General features: G+C 43.4%; 1 protein-coding gene across 1 annotated transcript in view; it reads left to right on the forward strand.

The window, feature by feature from the left end:
* The window catches only part of GMDS (GDP-mannose 4,6-dehydratase), a 1,865,819-nt gene that overhangs the window by 251,982 nt on the left and 1,595,393 nt on the right, over positions 1–18,444 (forward strand). Inside the window, exon 2 of the mRNA XM_078688023.1 lies at positions 17,647–17,691. Coding sequence (XP_078544149.1) covers positions 17,647–17,691 — 45 coding nt within the window. The remainder of the gene's footprint in view (positions 1–17,646; positions 17,692–18,444) is intronic.

Here is an 18,444-nt window from a genome sequence, read left to right on the forward strand (position 1 = left end):
TTTTGGGACTAATGGGCCTCCTCTACCACTTTAGCCTTCGGTTTTCCTTTTTTTTTTTCGCTTGGAGTTTAAGCAACCGAGGTTTCAGTCAGGATTTTTTTTATTTACTCATTTCATTGGGATTCTTAAATGCGTAAATAATACATTTCACTGTAAGCAGTATTTTTTTCCTCTTGGACTTTTTCTTACTGTAATATCGTTGTTCAGTTAAAATCCAACATTTCTTGTCTTAGCATGGGGGATAAGTTGGCCAGCTTTGTGAGGGGTTCTTCTCCGCTAGGGCCAAGGTTTTTCTTTAAATGTGAACTGGTGTAATGCAATAACATTTTAGGTGCCTCTCACTACATTTAGCAGAGGACCCAATGCTTTTGTATTCTGCCACCTGTTGGCTTTGTTGACGTTGCTTATTGTGGTCCAGTTGCTAAGTTTTCTCTGATATGTGTCCCATTATACCACTCAACCCTGTGTAGGCATTGACCTTTGCTGCTATGTATTTCAATAGTTTATTTACTTGTATTGTTTTATTTAACCGGACCTAGACCCAAATGTGTGTTAGAGACCTATTTCTTCATTTAATTTATGTTGGGATTTGTAGAGCACGCAGGGTTACCTGTAGCTGAGCAAAATCAATTATAACTAAACTAGGCAGGTGACACAGATTACTTAGGCAGAATTAAATACAACTTTAAGGCCCTTTGGCAATCTGTTTAACAGTGAAGAAAGTGGTAAGCTTGTCAGAGAGCATTTATGAGGACTCGAAGGTAGAACGGCATTTAGGAGTCTTTCGAGAATGGACAATTTTAAAGAGCTTTTTACTGGAGTTTCGAGAATGGAGAACACAGTCAGTGAAAAGTTACACTGAGTTGCTTTCATTCATAGTAGAAGGTGATGGAGAACATATTTGGAAGTGTCTATGCCTCTTTGGGAGTGTGTGAATGTAGTTTCTGCCTACAGTGGAGCATTGTGTATTAAGTGAGTACTTGCATTTATATAGCATTTCATACTCCTGGCGAGACCCCAGGCTACATTCACATTAAGGTAGCATGCTGGACCGTGGTGGAGTGCTTGGTTGGAACAGGTTAAATGTGTAGCTTTAAACATGTAAGGAATGTTTTGGTGTTGTGCATAAGTTCCCAGATTTGTATTCTTAATCTGTTTTAGGTGTCGGCACCTAAATGTGTAATAATGGGAAAAGGAGTAGAGATAGGAGACCTGCACTTTAAATTAATTGATTGTTGTGAATGATTAAGCAGGTCTCTTAAAAATCCATCCAGGAGTGAAAGTAGAGCGGTCCAAGGCATACACTTAATTTAGGCACTCCTGGGAGATGAGCTATATGATCCACCAGAGCGAGATGCGAGCAGCCCGCAGGCATGCATTGTATGCAGCCAAGAATCCATTCCGGCACAGCGAGGAGTCGTCCACTGGCATGCATAGAAGTAACTCAGCCGCAGTAAAGGTACTTTTGGGACTACCTTGGAATGACAGGGAAGCGGCACAAAGGAGCACAGCCATTACAGGTAGCCAGAGTATAAGTTTTATAGTGCCCACCCGGCAGCAACACTGGAGCACATCACGCCTTCATAAAAGATCTCAACAGCCCGTTCTTGAGAAGTTTACAGCAGCCTACAAGCAGGCACAGGAGGAAATAAGCGGTCATTGCTAAAGCTCTTTAAAGTGTACCCAGGAGAAATTAAGGGACAATCTGCAGGCGTACACTGGTTACAGTTAGTCAGGCTCCTAAGGTGATAATCTGATATGCAGACCCACAAAAATCTCCACAAAATAAATGTGGCAAATCACACAGCTTGTACAATACTCTTCTGCCCCTATATCATTAACCCCTTCGACGCTCATGACGAGCTCAGGCGTACCTCATGACGAGCGGAGCTCGTCATGAACCGCGGGTTTTGCGAATCTTTAGCGCACAGCGGGAAAACGCTTAGCGCGGATGGTGTTAAGAAACGTGCAGTATCTGCTAGATTTCAGGCTTTTGTTTCTAGCTTCTACCCAGAAACAACAGAGGAACAGCCTATGGCATGTGTTCCAGGAAATCCGTATAAATGCCCTGTAGTGTCCATCCAAGAGCATCGGGGGACCTACATTGGTTATAGGCAGCCATGATAATTGCTCCACCCAAAACGAACAGTGGGGCAACTCACAGGCATGTTCTGGAGACGCGCAACCAGGATAAGTCCTCTATGGGGTCAATCTGGAGTGACCAGGTGGCAGAACTATAGAGGGCTTTTGGTACACTCTGGTATTATAGTTTTTGTAGATGGGGTGATTCTGTGGAAGGAATATGAATAGTCAGTTTGATACATAGGAGAAAAGAGCCTACTGGGAGGATGGAAGTGAGAAGTTCAAGAAGCAGATGCCCAGGCCCGATCAGTGAATGAACCCTAAACGTCTCTGTTACCTGGAGTCCCAGGGTTGACTGGGAGCATAGGACAAGCAGGGCGACAGTTAGTGCTGCCTATCGTCATAGAGCAAATGAAGAAGAACTAGGACATGCCATTTCCTTCCTTGCATTAACGGGTGTAGCATAGAGGGTATGGCTGTGCAATTCTTATGTGGCCCGACATGACCAGCTGTTCAACAGGGTTGGCGGCATAGCATGAGCTTTTGTCAACTTTTAATCCGGTTGAGAATTTTGTTTGTGAAGCAGAGGAACCGTTGTAATTTAATGTGTTTCTTTTGCAGTAGTTAAGTTTGGTCACGTACACTATTACGTCAGGGATGCTAGAATTACATTCCAAGGTACAAGTAATTTCCGTGCAATCACGGATGTGCCACACTTGGTTCAGAATCCATCATCTCAAGTGATTTGCAAATTTCAACAAAATAATTTCTGGTTCAAACTGATGACTTAAAATTGATGCTTATGAAGTGCAACACAGCACCAGATGCTTTGCAAACGTTACCTGGTAACCTTTCAACTGTTGATTGCAGCTTTCAGTCATTGAAGAGTTTAGAATTATGCCCAGATGGTAATAATAATCCCGATTGATGGGCTGTGGGAAAGGGCTTTTATCTGCAGTAGGAAGCATATATCTTACATATTTAAATGTAAATCAGAGGGTTTGAAGTAATTATTCTTTCTTTGTAATTAACATTTTTTTTGCTGTTCATTCGTATTCATGATTATATCACAGGAATTGTTGTGATTACATCTGTTATTTCAAGACTGGCCAGTGCTTAATTTGACTCGGTGGTTTCCGGTACTCAGCACCAGCACTTAATTGTCAACACTGGCGCTTGTGACAGTCTGCCACAAGCTGGTGCTGTGTAGGTAATTTAAAAATGACCACAACAACAGTTAATGATAATAGACGTTTTATAGAGCGCATAGCTACTTCTATGTCCTACTGCTGAGCAGTCGGAAACAACCTGAGGAGACAAATGGGAGAGCGGGCCTTAAAAAAGCCAAGTCTTTTCTATTGATTTTGTGATTCATACATTACACACAGATGTACTACCCATACCTCGTTGGACAACATTACAGTCATAGGGTTACAACGGTTGTAGAATGCTAGGATGGTACCTATACATAAAACATGTGACTGCTGGGCATATATAAAAGCAGATGAATGTGTGTAGCGCATCATGTACTATTCATAGATTCAGATAATATATAAAACAACCCGACTCTACCTCCCCCCGCTTGGCTAAAAAAAGCCTAATCTTAAGGTTTTTGGGAAACTGAGGCTCGGATGGGGATTGCCGCAGCGGAAGGGAATGCCAGACTTTAGAAGCGAGAAAGCAAAAGGATCTACCGCCAGCGCAAGCTTTCTTGATTCTGTGCACTTGCAAAAGTAGTTCCTCCAAGGACCTGAGGCACCTTCTAGGAGAGTGTATAGCGAGAAGAGTGTTGATACGTTGGCCCAGTCTTCCTATGGATCATATAACAGTAGCATAGGGCCTTAAAAGAAAGGTGCTTTTCCACCAGGAGGCATTGCAGTTTCTGAAGTGCCCTACTCATAGATGCACGCTTGAGGAGTTTAAGCAGCAGGCGAGACGCTGAATTCTGTACTCACTGGAGTCTCTTGATTCTAGCCTGAGAGGCTCACAGGTATAGGATTTTACAGTAGTCCAGCTGAGAGACCAATCCATGTGATTGGCATGCTGCGTAAAATCTTCCCCTTACTACCAGATGCAACCAGGAGGACGTTGGTACAAGCTCTAGTCCTGAGTCGATTGGACTATTGCAATGGCCTGCTCCTGTCTGCTAACGAGGGAGTTACGAAAAGACTTCAGGTGGTCCAGAACACGGCTGCTCGCCTGGTTCTGAACGTTCCTCCTCGTACTCCCTCCAAACCTCTGCTGACAAAATTACATTGGTTATCTGTCAAACAGAGGGCCAAGTTCAAGGTATGCTGCACCATACATAAAGGCCTGAATGGAATGGGTCCTGCATACCTGACCACCAAATTTGTCCCTTACATACCCTCCCGGACACTCAGGTCGAGTGAACAAGGCCTTCTGTGTGTACCTAGAGCAAAGAAGGCCAGACATGGAACTAAAGCATTATCAGTAGCTGGACCTTCTCTTTGGAATAGTCTCCCAATATCCCTCAGGCTATGTGCAGAACACTTCCCTTTTAGAAAGATGTTGAAGACCTTCCTATTCCAACACTAGACTAGAACAGCTGCTAAAATAGTCCTTCCCCTAAACTTATGTTGTAGAAGCCAAAGGCGCGGAGATACTCCTCCGGGAGTCGAAGCCAGCGCGGTACAAACCTGCAAATAAATAAATAAATAAAGCCTGGTTCACAGTTTTCTGGGCTGAGATGGTAGGAGATGGATAAAACGTTTGAGCAATCTAATAATGCCAAAACACTTGCCTGCTAAGGCTGTGATTTGACTCTCAAAAGTGAGGTTATCGTCAAACCAAACACCCACGTTTTTAACCTTGGAGTTAGGCCGAGGAAAGTGACCAAGGGATTCTGGCCACCAGGCTGAGAACCAGATCAAGGGCTGCTTGCCAAGGATTAGGAACTCCATTGTACATGCTTTTAACTTCAGGCAGTTATGGTCCATCCAGTGGTATACCTCCGACAAGCAGGCCCTCACAGCCACGGCAGCAGCGGCTGAGTAATGGGACAAGGTGGCGATCAACTGAGTGTTGTTACCGTAGGATATTGTTTCAAAGTCATGTCGCACAATGATGTCTGACAGGGGGCGGATCTACCAATTAAAAAGGATAGGGCTCAGCGAGGAGCTCTGTGGAACTCCCTGAAGCAAAGGAACCACCTTGGAACAGAAAGGTTTCTGAAGGACCTGGAAAGTGCAGTTTTCCAGGAAAGATGCCAACCACTTTAGGGCATTCTAACCAAAACCGTAACCCCATAACCGCTCCACAAGACGGCCATGGGACACGGTGCCAAAAGCTACACTTAGGTCCAGTAGCAGTAAAGCTGCAGTGCCCCCATTGTCCATTGCCTGGCGCATGGACTCTGAGGCTAACAAAAGAGCTGGCAAAGTGCTGCACGGGTGCTGAAACTAGAATGTGTAGTATGCAGAAGATCCCTTTCCTCAATGAAACCTGACACTTGCTGGTTGATGTATTTTTCATTTACTTTAGATAATAAGGGAAGGATGGAGATGGGCCTATAATTCTCTGGCTTAGCAGGATCAAGAGAGGGCTTTTTTAGCAGAGGAACAACAGAGGCATGTTTCCAGTTAAGTTACCTGGGCTGCCTCGAAGGAACTGTTAAGCAATTCCTTGAATACAGGAAGAAGTTCCATAGTACCCCGCTTCAAGATACTAGGGGCGGCCGGGTCAAAAGGAGAACCCGACTTCATAGAAGATATGCACTCTCTAAATTATTAATTCAGAATACATAAAAAATTACCATAACCTGCGGCCCAAGCCATTCTTATCATTTCGGAGGACAGAAATAGTCCTAATTGTCATATTATAGGGGTGTAATGGTTAGTAGTTGTATTGTTACTATCATTGGCAGCATCGCAGGGGCAATGTGTGGTGCAAGCTGCAGTGGTCTCCTGACGAGATCCTTGGCACGTATTATTATTATTATTATTTTTTTTTTTTTATACGCATTAAGCCTTGGATTCTGCACTTTGAGTTTACAATAGTCAGTGACATTTTCAATCGGGTTCTGAGGTCTGATCTGTTGAATCGTGAAGTGACTCCTAAGACATATACATAGTACCGATGCACTGAGGGGTACTGTTGTACAGGGCTGTTTCTTAATGAAAAGAGGTGATTCCGGAAGACCTATGAATTCCGTGAAGTCAATGTAAACTCAAAATTGCAGACTCTTAAAATCTGTGGAGATGCACAGAATAAATGAGGTGCAGATTTTATTTCAAGATAGACGGTTGTGTATCACTTTATGTGCTTTATACAAACAATTCTATTTTTCGAGGAACATGCCGGTAAAATGCCATTCCCTTGCTCCTTTTGCACTGCGACATGCCCAGTGCTACAAGATAGAAACTCACTTCCCATCCTCCCTCATATTGTCTCTTGCAGGAAAAACCTCAAACTTTTCAACCATGCATAACACATGGAGCAGACACGTACCTTTCCACCTACCACAGGGCTTTGGGCACTGTAAAGGGTAGAAAAGCTCTATATAAATATCAATACAATTCTTCCATTTTTTTTGTTTGAATATCTTTTATTGCATTTTTACATTTATATTGTATAACATAGTAGCAAACGTACACTGTGTTTACATCATGAAAAGAAGCAGGAGAAAAGAACTCGTGGTTGCACAAAAGGACATGTGTTGGCAACAACAGTTTGTCGCATTGCCATAGCTTGCCGTTCAACAGTCGTTAATTGGTTATACTGTTATAATTATTTACATCTTGAAAAAAAGGAAAAGAAGAAAAAGGAGGTGCAAGCAGCCTAGCAAGGGGTATGATTACATGGAAACAATAAAGAAAGCTTCATACAAGTGAAAGCAATACCCCTGCCACAATCGTGCCAGTCGGCCGCTGAGTACTTTCGTGAAATCAAAGGGTGAACAGGACTCATAATATCACTGTCTCCCCAGCTGCATAGTCCACTCAGGCCAATAATGTCCACATAAGGGGAGTACCTTCATCATCACATTACTTAAGTAAAAAAAAAAAGAAAAGGATCAAGCAGCCCTTCGCCAAGACAGGGCATCAATACAGTTAGGCCTGTACCCCCTACCAAAATAGTGGGTCTTAAATATAAGCACAGTTGTAGTTCGATATTCAAATCATTTTACTTGCTAATTCAAGAACTGTAAAACAGGAACATGCTAAATCAAAACTATGTGAGAATGCAAAAGGAAAGGAAAAAAATTTAAACCAGTGATAAGGAAACTAGGAAAAGGGAAGAAAGAAACGTGAAGAAAAAACCCAGAAGATGGTTGATTGTGCGTGTTGCGCTATCGTGCGTCTGGATCATCCGGGGGGAGAGAAAGAAAAGGGGGAGACGGGGGGCCGGGGGGGGGGGGAGGGCACCCTCATTGCGACCAATATTGTTGTCATACACCAAAACACCACTAAGGGAGGTGTATCTAAGCAAGTCCTTGTTGGAGGCATGCGCGGTGAAAAACAGCTAGAGTGTCATCCCAGGCCTGGGATATGGGATACGCGCGAAGCCCCGCCGTTTCCTCCCTGTGTAGGACCACGGTTTCAGCTCTCGCCCAGTTTTCGACGGAGTTGCGCCATTGTGTCACATGAGGAGGATCGCTGCCCTTCCAGCGCTAGGTAATAAGCCGTTTCGCTGTTATGAAACCAAGGTCGCAGAACCTACTAGGGACTCGGGTCAGTTTTGTCCATTTGCAGAGGCCTAATAAGCATGCTTCCCATGTGCATTGTAAATCCCCACCCACACTCGCAGCCAGTAAGGCCGCTACCACGCGCCAGTAAGCATGTAGCGAGGGACAGGCCCAGAGCATGTGTAAAAAGCCTGCGTCAACCAGCCCGCATCTCTGGCATGCCGATGTGGCAAGTCCAAAATATCGGTTAATCTTGTCCGGGGATAAATATGCACGGTGCACAATGTAATATTGGATCATCTTAAAGCGGGAATTACGTGGAACATGGACGGCGCTAGCTAGCACCATTGCCCATTCCTTGTCCGTCCAGACCCGGCCTCTGTCTGTCGCCCACCTGTCTCTCAAGCGCTGGGTGGGAAGTATCAATACAATTCTTCCATGCAGGAGAAAATTACTAAAAGTTGGACTAATAACATTTGTTCAGGATCTGCTGCATCCCCAGTCTTTTCTCTCTTAAACTTATGCATTTCCCATCGTATCTGGATTCTTGTGCTGTCCTGTTAACATACTTGGGCAATATTGTTGCAGAATTTACCACATCATTTTTGTTTACTAGCATAGGCCGTCATTATGAGTGGCCTCTTAATTCCGATGGGGCTTGCAACAGCATTTACTATTCCCATAAGAATGAATGAAATATGGACTTCTTTCACCTGGCGTTTTCGGCTGCAGAAAGCAACTGAAAACGTGGGGGAAAGTCCATGCGAAATCAGGAATTACTGGAGGAATCTGTTTTCGAATTATCAATTTCCCCACTGCTTTCTTCCTTCTTAAGGATCTAACTTGTAATGGGTCGGATTATCCCCACTCCTGGAATTAGTGGTCTGCAGGGGTGGGAATTACTCCTTCCATTTCCCAGGTTACGTGTAATAAAGGCTGTAACACTTCATCCACAACATGGACCTTTCCTTACCTCCTCATTTTGTCCGCTTAGCCACGTAAATGTTGTCCTAATGCCAGGACCTAGTTTTGAAAGAGTGTAGGAATTTTCACTGTGGCATACTTTCCTAGTTGCTTAACTGAGCTCGGGTGGTGAGTGAGAGAGCGGTTTTCTTGAGATAACAGAATCTCAGCTAATGGATGAGAGATTTATAACTGTACTCCTAAATACAGTCCATGTATGCAGCTATGGTGGGTTTACCGTCCTTAACAGCATTCCTGCTGCAGGCCTTCATGTGATTAGGGCAGCGCGTTATTGACGAGATTCAATTTTATATCTGGCCTATAATACCCCCTTAGGTGACTTGCTACCCTCGTGTGGTTAGATAAAAAAAAATCATATGTTGAAAATATCTAACTTAGTCTTCGTCATCACTGGTGTCTTCAGCTGTCATTCTTCTTTTGCTCCAACCTACCACAGCATACATCATGGGGCAAAGGGTCTACCCGCTTTAGCCAATGGATCTCTTGCACCACAAGAGTTGGCATTTTGCTTGGTCGCGTGCACAGCAGTCTAAAAAGAAGTGTACTTGCAGTGTCATGGCTAGTATACCAATAAAATTACTTTGTTAATGCTATTTTCTTTCTATTCTTCCCTTTTTTTCTTTTCAGTCATTCTTGTGTGTTAAATTACTGTAGACCCAAAACATAATAAAATTCAGTAACTCATTTTATTGGCACCAATAATAATAATTTTCCCGTAATGTGAGGAGAGCAATATCCATGCCATGTTTGTAGAGTAACAACTGACGATGTATGAAATCCATTTAGATCGAATGTATATACATTTTAATTTGGTGGAAATCTTGAAAATCTGGTGTGGATTTAGCCCCCTCTGACCTATGTGTGGATAAAGAATGTGGGGAGGAAGAAGGTTAATCACACAGTGGCTTTGTCTGTTCCCTACTTTAGCATATGTACAATCTGAGAACAAGGAAGCGATGGCTGGGTCCCTCATGCGCCAGTCACCCTGACATTATTCCCTACTCGGATGAGATTTTGAGTTGGTTATAAGAAGAGAGTTATGATTCGGTTGTTGATGGTAGTTTAGTCTTGTTGTGGGAGTACTAGCTTTAAAATGGGACGTTCATTCTTTCACCATTTCGCACATGGTGACCCTGGCGAATTTCTAATCTTTCATATTGAAGCACCGGATGAAAATGCAACCCTGAGTTGATGATGATGTGAACAGATGGTGGTAATAATAGAATTGAATTTTGTTCTCTTAAGATTGGCAAAAATGCATGCTTCCTTTCATTCCCTACTTTATCATGCCATTGTTTTCAGTGTAGCCTTGACCTGGTTATCAAATCACAAGACTATGCCTCCATCAGTTCAACACATTCCTACAGGTCATTATGGGTATGTATAGTTTGTTTGAATGCGTAGGGCTCATCCCATCAGTCTTCAAGGCAGGCTTCATGTTCTAGTGATGGCCTACACATCAAATATCATAAGCCCTCTTTTTCAGTACTGTACCATGGACTTGTTAAGCAAACTAGTCAAGTAAAAGCACTTTGATCCATTATGCTTCCATGATTATTGCTAATTAGATGCCCCTTCTCCCTTGCAGCGTTGCATAAAGCCAGTATGCATGAATATCATTGATATTGTTGGTAGGGATCATCTACACGTGAGAAGACTAGACTAGAACACTACTCCGAAGGGATTAAGAACGAATGTACTAACATTTTAATAACAAGGGAACCCTTCCATGGCCTTCTTTCCAAGTCGAGGCTTCATCATGGTAATTGGACAGTGTTGTCATATCCGGTGTGTCCCTCTTCGTCTAAGTTGGTATTTGGAATGCTATGAGAAATTGATAATATTAAGAGAGGCAGTAGAGAACCCAACTTATAGAGATTGTTGGTGGGAGGATGAAGTCCAGACTAGAGCTATGTACAGGACACTGTACCAAATGGCCTAACATGTAAATAAAGAAGATACTTCCTTTACCTCACAAGCTCCTACTCACCTTTGAAGAACATCCCTTACTTTGCATTATACACCACCTCGCCATTTGTAAAGTGGATGTAAAGTTCAGAAAAGCCTTGTTTTAAGGTGCTTTGCCTGTAACTGTTTAAACATTAGCCAGGTGATCATTTAAGGTACCAGATTACTCTGTTAGGGCAGAATTCTAAGGCTTTGGCATCTTCTCACTCAAACGGAGAAGACCTTAACAGTAATGTATGATGAAGTGTGCACAGTGCAATGAGCAGACTTACTGTACCCTTTCTAGTCGCAACTCTCCTTCACAAGAGTGCTGCTAGTTTTGGTGCAGTGGTTGCCCTTGTCTACCTCGCCCTTCTGTTTGCCTGTGTCAATTGCCCGCCCCTCCGTTTCCTATATTGCACTCCTTGTCGTTTGTCCCTCCTTTTGACCCATTGGCGATGTCTAATTTCTCCTGGCCCCCTGCCTGCCTAAAGCCAGCCAGCTTTTGAGAGAATTCAAAGCCCATCACGTGGACAGGAAGACTACTCTGCTGCTTCCTCAGGGGTTAGAGTGCTCTACGCACTCACCCAAAAGCAGAAGGGCCATGGGGAGTGTTTTGCCAGATCTTCATTTCAGTTTTTCATTGTTAAACAAAAAAACAAAAAAAGTGCGTGTGTATACACCGAAGTCAATTATCTTTCTTAGAAGCCTGCCAATGATGCTACCAAATGCGAGGATGCCAAATACCAAGGCCACTTAGTTTTGATTCCACCTTAAACCTCTCTTTTCCACCAACCTACACTTCCTATCCCTTTATCTCACTCCTCCGGGTTCCTTTTCATCCCAGCTTTTCTCCACCAATTAAGGTTTTCCTTTCTCCTCCTCCTTTTTCTGCCTTACTTTCCTTTGCTCATCTTCAAAGTCTGATGATGAAATATTTCCCCTATTAGCCCCGGCGTGATGTCATGTCCGGGCTAAGGTTCGGGTATTTAGGAGGCTCTCACACCAGTTTTCCTTCTTTTTACGGCAGCAGTAGGTAGAAGGGCAATAAAGTATTTATGCAAAATATTGTCATTGGGTTGCAGTTTATTTGAACTGACTCTAGATCTACAAAGGGGGGAAGGGGGGACTGTGGTTTGACATGTGCCTTCCTGAACCTTGGTGGAGTTACTGGGCATTTATAACTCATGAAGCGTAAATTGCTCCAAAAGGCGGGAGATAAGGGCCGCAAACCTTATGTCTTCAGGCCACAGTGGGTATGAGAAGAACGAGATGGCGATCCCATTATTGCACAAAGGACTGTTGACATCCTGGCATATGGGTAATGGGGGGGTTGGCACGGGTGAAGCAAGTTGAGATTTGCACTAGACGCAGTCCCAATGCGAAATGGCAAGGACCAGTTTGTGAAATAATACAAATTACTGTGATTCTGGATTGGTTTTAGGATTGGTGTCTGCCTGGAAGTTAACCCTGCCTGTGTATGGCATAAAAAATATCAATAAACGTGCGACTCTTTCCAGCAAAGTAGTGATTTGTCGGTTTAGTGATGTGTATATACCAGCTGTGCGTCTGGTGCAGGAGCAACGACGACAGGGGGCTAGGGGTTAAAACACTATGTGGTCTCGCTGCTCACAGCTCATCTCCGCATGCTGTTGCTTCAATATGTACATGCTGTTACAGGGCTGAAAATCCCTCCTCACTGAGGAGGCAGGGCTTATATAGAAGTGTCCATGATGGAACAGAACTGAGACATACACTGCTAATCGTGTAGAAGCGGAAGGGGCCCCAAGGGCAGCAGAGAATAGAGTGATTCCTTGCCGATACCCAATATTATAAAACTGAGAGATACCCGTTGCTAATAGTCAAATGGTACATGAGCAAGTCATTGTCTGGTAGTGCCACAAGAATCTGGAACTCCTTACCTCTACCCATTCGCCTAACAACCAGCATAGCAACCTTCCACTAGCTTTTTCAATGCAATAGGTCTCGCAATTGTGAGATTTTAAGCTATTGGCATTGTAAATGATGATGCCTTTTATTTATGTGTTTTTCAAAGTATTGTCCTTTCTAATGCTAATAGTTCAAAGCCCTCAAATGCGAGACTGCCACACTCCTTTCTTTAGATGCTGCTCGCCGTATTGAGGTTACTGTGAGCAGCGTCTAAAGAAAGGGTCACGGCCAACATTAAATTGAAAGCACGTATGGGGCGCTTTTACACAAAATGTAAAAATAAACGAATAAAGAAAGCTTTTTTAGCGCGGCTGCTGAAGTGAAAGCGGTTGCGCTGTAAATTAAATAAATAAGGGAGGCCGCTAAAGTAAAGCAGACCACGCCGTAAATTAAATAATTAAATAAGCGCTGCTGCTATAGATAAAGCAACTGCGCTGGAAGTGAAATAAATACATGACTTATAACAATATAAAAGGTGTTGGCATGCTGTGACACCATGGGTGGATTAGGGAAGTACAAAAAACGAGGGGGGAGTTAGAGGGAAGTTAGCTAGGTTCACCCTCCTAATCATGTATCTGTGTCAACAATATCCGAAGTATCGGATAAAGAAGCTAGCTGTGGAAGTAGATCACCATCAATAATAGATGTGACCTTGAAAAAGGGGGAGGATATCCTTTTTCTTGAGTCCCCTCACTCACCGGAGTTTCCTCACAGTGACATGCTTAATCATTGGGGCCATCCCAACCCTCTACGGGTTGAGGCGTGCTGCGACTTGCGAACTACGTAGGAGCACTGGTAAGTGAGGACTATGTGTCGTGCAGCGGAAAGAGTGAGTGGAGTGGTGTGAGTTAAAAATACCTTACTAGTGGGCGGAATGACTTTTATTCTTGCTCCTAGTAGATATATTAAAAGTGGGGTGGGTCTCTAGGTCAATCCGGTAACATAATGAACAAACGGAAACCTAGTAGAGTGCCGACATGTTTCGAGCTGTACCCCTCAGCTCTTCTTCAGGACATCACAGGGTCCAGCCCTGTGAGTACCACTCCAAGGTGTGTAAGTGATGCCTAACAATGAGCATTAAAATAAAACATATACATACGACACTTCAGTAATTTCATTCGTATATCTGCAGATGAGAGAGAAGAAAAGAGGTTAGCGTGCAGCGCCGTCTGATGGGTCTCCTCATTTCCTTATGGTAATATTATAAGGATAATATAGTTAAAAAGTAATTGAGCCTTTTTTCGTGTAACGCAGTAATTCCTGGAATTGTGATTGTCTTGTGCCTATATCAGGAAAAACTTTATAAACAGCATATGTACATCTAATGCCCTCGTGAAAACTGCATGCTTCAGGATTCCTGTAAAAAAACATGCGTGTGTTATTTGTAACAAGTAAAACATTTAAAAAGACCAGTAAACAGAAAATGTCACACGTACATATCGTGAAATAGTACATAAACACAGACAATGAAACGAACGAAAACGAACATGCGGAATATCACATACGTTGCTTTTAGGCTGTATTAAGCCCCTTAGTCAAACGAGGGAAGAAGGAGGCCCGCATAATAGGTCTGTGCGGAAAAAAGAAAGCATGGTTACTTTCCCATGTGACGCCGGGTTTAACGGAGATGCTGGGGCGTGCAGTGTCTGTCAAACACGGTCGCGCCCTAGGTCCATGGTGCCTGTAGGAGAAGATTAGGTTAGTCTTAATTGGTGTGGGCGGAGCTCCCTGGCGGTAAACCTGCTCAGCGTCCCTCGAGACCGGATGGTTCCGTCTCGCTCCGGGACTATGAGTTTAAAGGAAACGGGGCCTGCCTATTCAGTCTGGAAGACTAGAGCGGGACCCACTCAAAATGGCCGCCCTCATTTGGGACAATCAAGGGGTCATTTTGGAAAACTAGATCTATGCGGGAATAGCCAGGAGTGTGATAAACACCTGACTAAACAAACCCACAAAAACAAACAAAACAAAACACAGGGAAACTACACATAATACTTATATGAAGTTAATAGATGTTTTTAAATATTTCTAATATTTTTAAATACTTTCGTATATTTAAGGAAATCCAGAGAAAATAAAATATCAAAAACAAACAATATCTGTTTTTAGGAAAATGGTTTTTACAATTTATGTGTAATAAACCAGAGAATGATTTATATGTTGTATTAGACCTTATGACTAATGGAGTAACTCATTGTGTATCCTTCATGATGGAACTTGTAGTAAAGTCATAGAGACACATTTTTTTTTGAAGGCTATTGGTACCTGAAACTTAAAGGGGATTAACATTAAAAATCAAAAAAGTGAGAAATGTTGCAAAATTGCAAAAAGTAATTGCAGAACATGCTAAAAATATGCTGAATAAGGGGGGGGGAATGCAGAAGGTAGTATATATTAGTTCTAAGGGAAATAAGAGGGGGTGGCTTAGCTTGTTAGTACATTAGTGTTGTTTTGCCAACTGTCCCCATGGGATGGCGTCGTTTAGGCCTTTGCTGTCAGTTTTGAGTTCGTACACCCAGCGTTGTTCTTTCTGGAGTAAACGTTGTTCAAGATTTTCCTGACCTACCAGGCGTTCAAGGATCACCCATTTCATGTCATTGGGTGTGTGGTGTTTTTCAAAGAAATGGGATGTCAGTTTTGTTGTGTTTTTCTTGCATCTTATGTTACTTCGGTGCTCCACTATTCTGGTGCTTGCCTTTCTCGTAGTCATGCCAATGTAATGGAGATTGCACACGCAGGTGATCATATATACTACGCCTGTAGTGTTGCAATTAGTGAAGGTCCGAATTTCCCACGTCATCTTATTGTTGAATTCGATCTTTTTTGTGGCGCTTGTCAAGTGGCAGACGCTGCAGTTGCTGCATGGGTAATGTCCTGTGGGCATTATTGTAATGGTGCTCTGTTTGTTACCCTTACTTGCAGGTCTTGGGCGAGGGTGAACTGGGTAGTCTCTGAGGTTTTTACCTTTCTTGTAGCTAAACATTGGTGTTGGAATGTTGAGATTGCCACAGTTTAAAGTACGCCAATGTTTCTTTATGATTTTTGTTACTTTGTCAGTGGCGATATTGTATGTGGTGATGCAGATAGGTCTTTTTTCACCTGTAGTTTCTTGTCTGACTTTAGGTTCTAATAGACCGTCTCTATTATTGTTGGCAGCTCTCTTCTTGGCTTTTTTGACCAGATTTTGTGGGTACTGTCGGTTAGTGAGTTTTTGGGTCAGGTCTTTTGTTTGTTGATCGAAATCCTCTTTCTCTGTGCAATTGCGCCTCAATCTTAAAAATTGTCCAAACAGCAAGTTCTCTTTAAGCTGTCTGGGGTGGAAGCTATCGTAGATTAAAAGGCAATTCCTTGCAGTCGGTTTAAAATGGGTAGTTGTTTTTAGAGCATCTCCAGTTGCGATGATGTTAAGATCTAGGAACATCAAGTGTGATCTACTCATGGTGTATGTGAATTTTAAAAAGGGATCTTGCTGGTTAAGCCATTCAATAAACTCCATTGCTTCTGTTTCTGTACATTCCCATATGAGAAGAACATCGTCGATGTATCTTTTCCACAGGCCTAGATGTTGCCTGTATGGGCTAGAATTGTTGATGATCTTGTGTTTCTCAAGTTGGTGTACATACAAACCCGCTACACTCGGCGCAAATGTGCTGCCCATACTGGTACCATGTGTCTGGCGAAATAGGGTGTCTTCAAATCTGAAAAAGTTTTCAGTGAGGGCAAGGCGACCACATTCCAAGATAACATGTTGTGGTGTCTGGTGTTTCCATGTTTGTCCAAAAAGGACATCTTCCAATATCTGTGGGGTTTCTGTGTGGGGGAGACTTGAGTATAAACTTTCCACGTCTAATCCAATAAGGATATTTTTGGAGGGTCAAAGTGCAAGTCTTGGAGTAGACAAAGTACCGATTTTGTGTCCTGGAGGTATGTGTCAGTGTTTTGGATTAAAGGTCTCAGGAAAGCGTCAGCGAATTTTGACAGGGGTTCGAGGATTGGATATGGGAAGATCATTAAGGAATTTTGAAATGACAGTAACGGGAGCCAATTGAAAAGATGGGTGGGAAATGGGTGGAGCTTCTATGCCATACTTCAATACAACATGCCTCACAGAGCAGGGCATGCGCAGCCCAAGCGCGATCTAAAAGCTCCTCCTGTTCGATAGACACCTGGGTGAATTCACCCTTGATCATCCCCAGGTACTCTATCCAGGAAGTGAACTACTGTCACTGTGTTCCCACCATCCTAATTGATGCTTAAATCTTGTACGTCACTTGTTCAAGGACTATATTTGTCCTGGCCGCAGCTACTGATGTAAATGTTTGAACTATTTTGTGAATTATTGTAACTGTAACATGCTGTACCCTTGTATCATGCTACTGTTGTAAAGCGCTCTGATGCCTTCAGGCCACGTCTGCGCTGTATAAAGTTGCAAAAAGATTAACACACTGCCATTTAGCCTGACTGGCCTATTCTGTCTATTGCTGCCGTTTGGGAGCCCAAACAGGGAGTAGTGCAGGGGAAGTACTACATTTAGCTAAATGTGATCTTGTCAGCGAAATTAACCTAATGTGGCATAGGGATAATGAAATGAAATGTGTTATCTGTGGTATTCTGAATCTGGAGTGCGCTGTGTAATTAAATATGCAATATGGCAGGGCGATTGTGGTATTGTGAACGTGGCCTGATGTCCAAATCTCTCCTCTCCCACACTCGTGCTGTACCAGGCTTCAGTAATGTGCAGGCTTGCACTAAATGTTCTGCCTATCTTATTGAAGTTTACTGTACTTTGTTAATGGTCCTACAGTAGACTGAGAGTGTGTCCACTCATGACAGATCTTATCTGTAGCTGTGTTGTAGTTCTGACGTCAGTGCCTTCGCTGCACGCGATAAAATAGAACGTCAACAGGTTTGTTTGAGCCGAAATCTACGTGCACCTATCTCTACTTGCGCACATTTTACTCCAGCTGCGTTTATGCGCTTGATGAATACAAAAGTCCCAGCCTTTTCCTAACCATCTTCCTATCTGTCTCTCTTCTCAGGATGGCTCGTACTTGGCGGAGTTCCTGCTGGAAAAGGGCTACGAGGTGAGTGACTGAGAGAGTGAGCGCAGGCCGGTGGAATCTTTTGGACGCAGCATCCTCCCGCTTCCGCCGCCGCCGTCCGCTGCTTTGTGTGTTCCACTTAAAAGCTAGATAACAAATCAAAACCCCGGCAGGGAATGTGCGCCGTGGCCTGTAACCGAGCCAACGCATTGTGCAATTTATCACTTGAGTGTCCAGTGTTGGATTCCTGCAGCTCCTTGGGGTAAACCCTTCTGCGCGCTTCCCGCCCGCTCAGATAAGCGCGAACCTGCTGCCAGAGCCATAGACTGTTACGCAGCCCACTGTCATGGAAAAGCTATCCAGCTACCTCGAAAGTTCGCAAAAAATCAGTTTGCAAAATCCCTGGCCCACATCAGTAACAGCTAAACAAAAAAGTCGATTTCATCTAGCTGGGAAGTTAGTTTTTACCTTTTAGTTAAGCAGTCAATCGTGTAAGCTTTGGTACGTACCACTGATTGGTTAGGTTGAACGATGATGCGTTTGACACGTGGTGAACCTAGCTTCTAAATCTGTTGTGTAGAGCATCGGAGGTGGATTCAGAAACGTTTGGTAATTACCATAAACTCAGCATGGTATCTGTGATTTAATAATAACATCCGTTAATATAAGCTGACCATGCTCCATGTCGAGCCTTTCTCTGTCTCACCACTGTGAGCTCCACTCAAGACCCAGGCCCCTGGAATTATGAGATAATGTGGCCGGGGGGTCTCTTTACAATTATGGATGTCCGGCATT

Source organism: Lissotriton helveticus, chromosome 4_1, assembly GCF_964261635.1.
Source record: "Lissotriton helveticus chromosome 4_1, aLisHel1.1, whole genome shotgun sequence".
NCBI classification, from domain to species: Eukaryota; Metazoa; Chordata; class Amphibia; order Caudata; family Salamandridae; genus Lissotriton; species Lissotriton helveticus.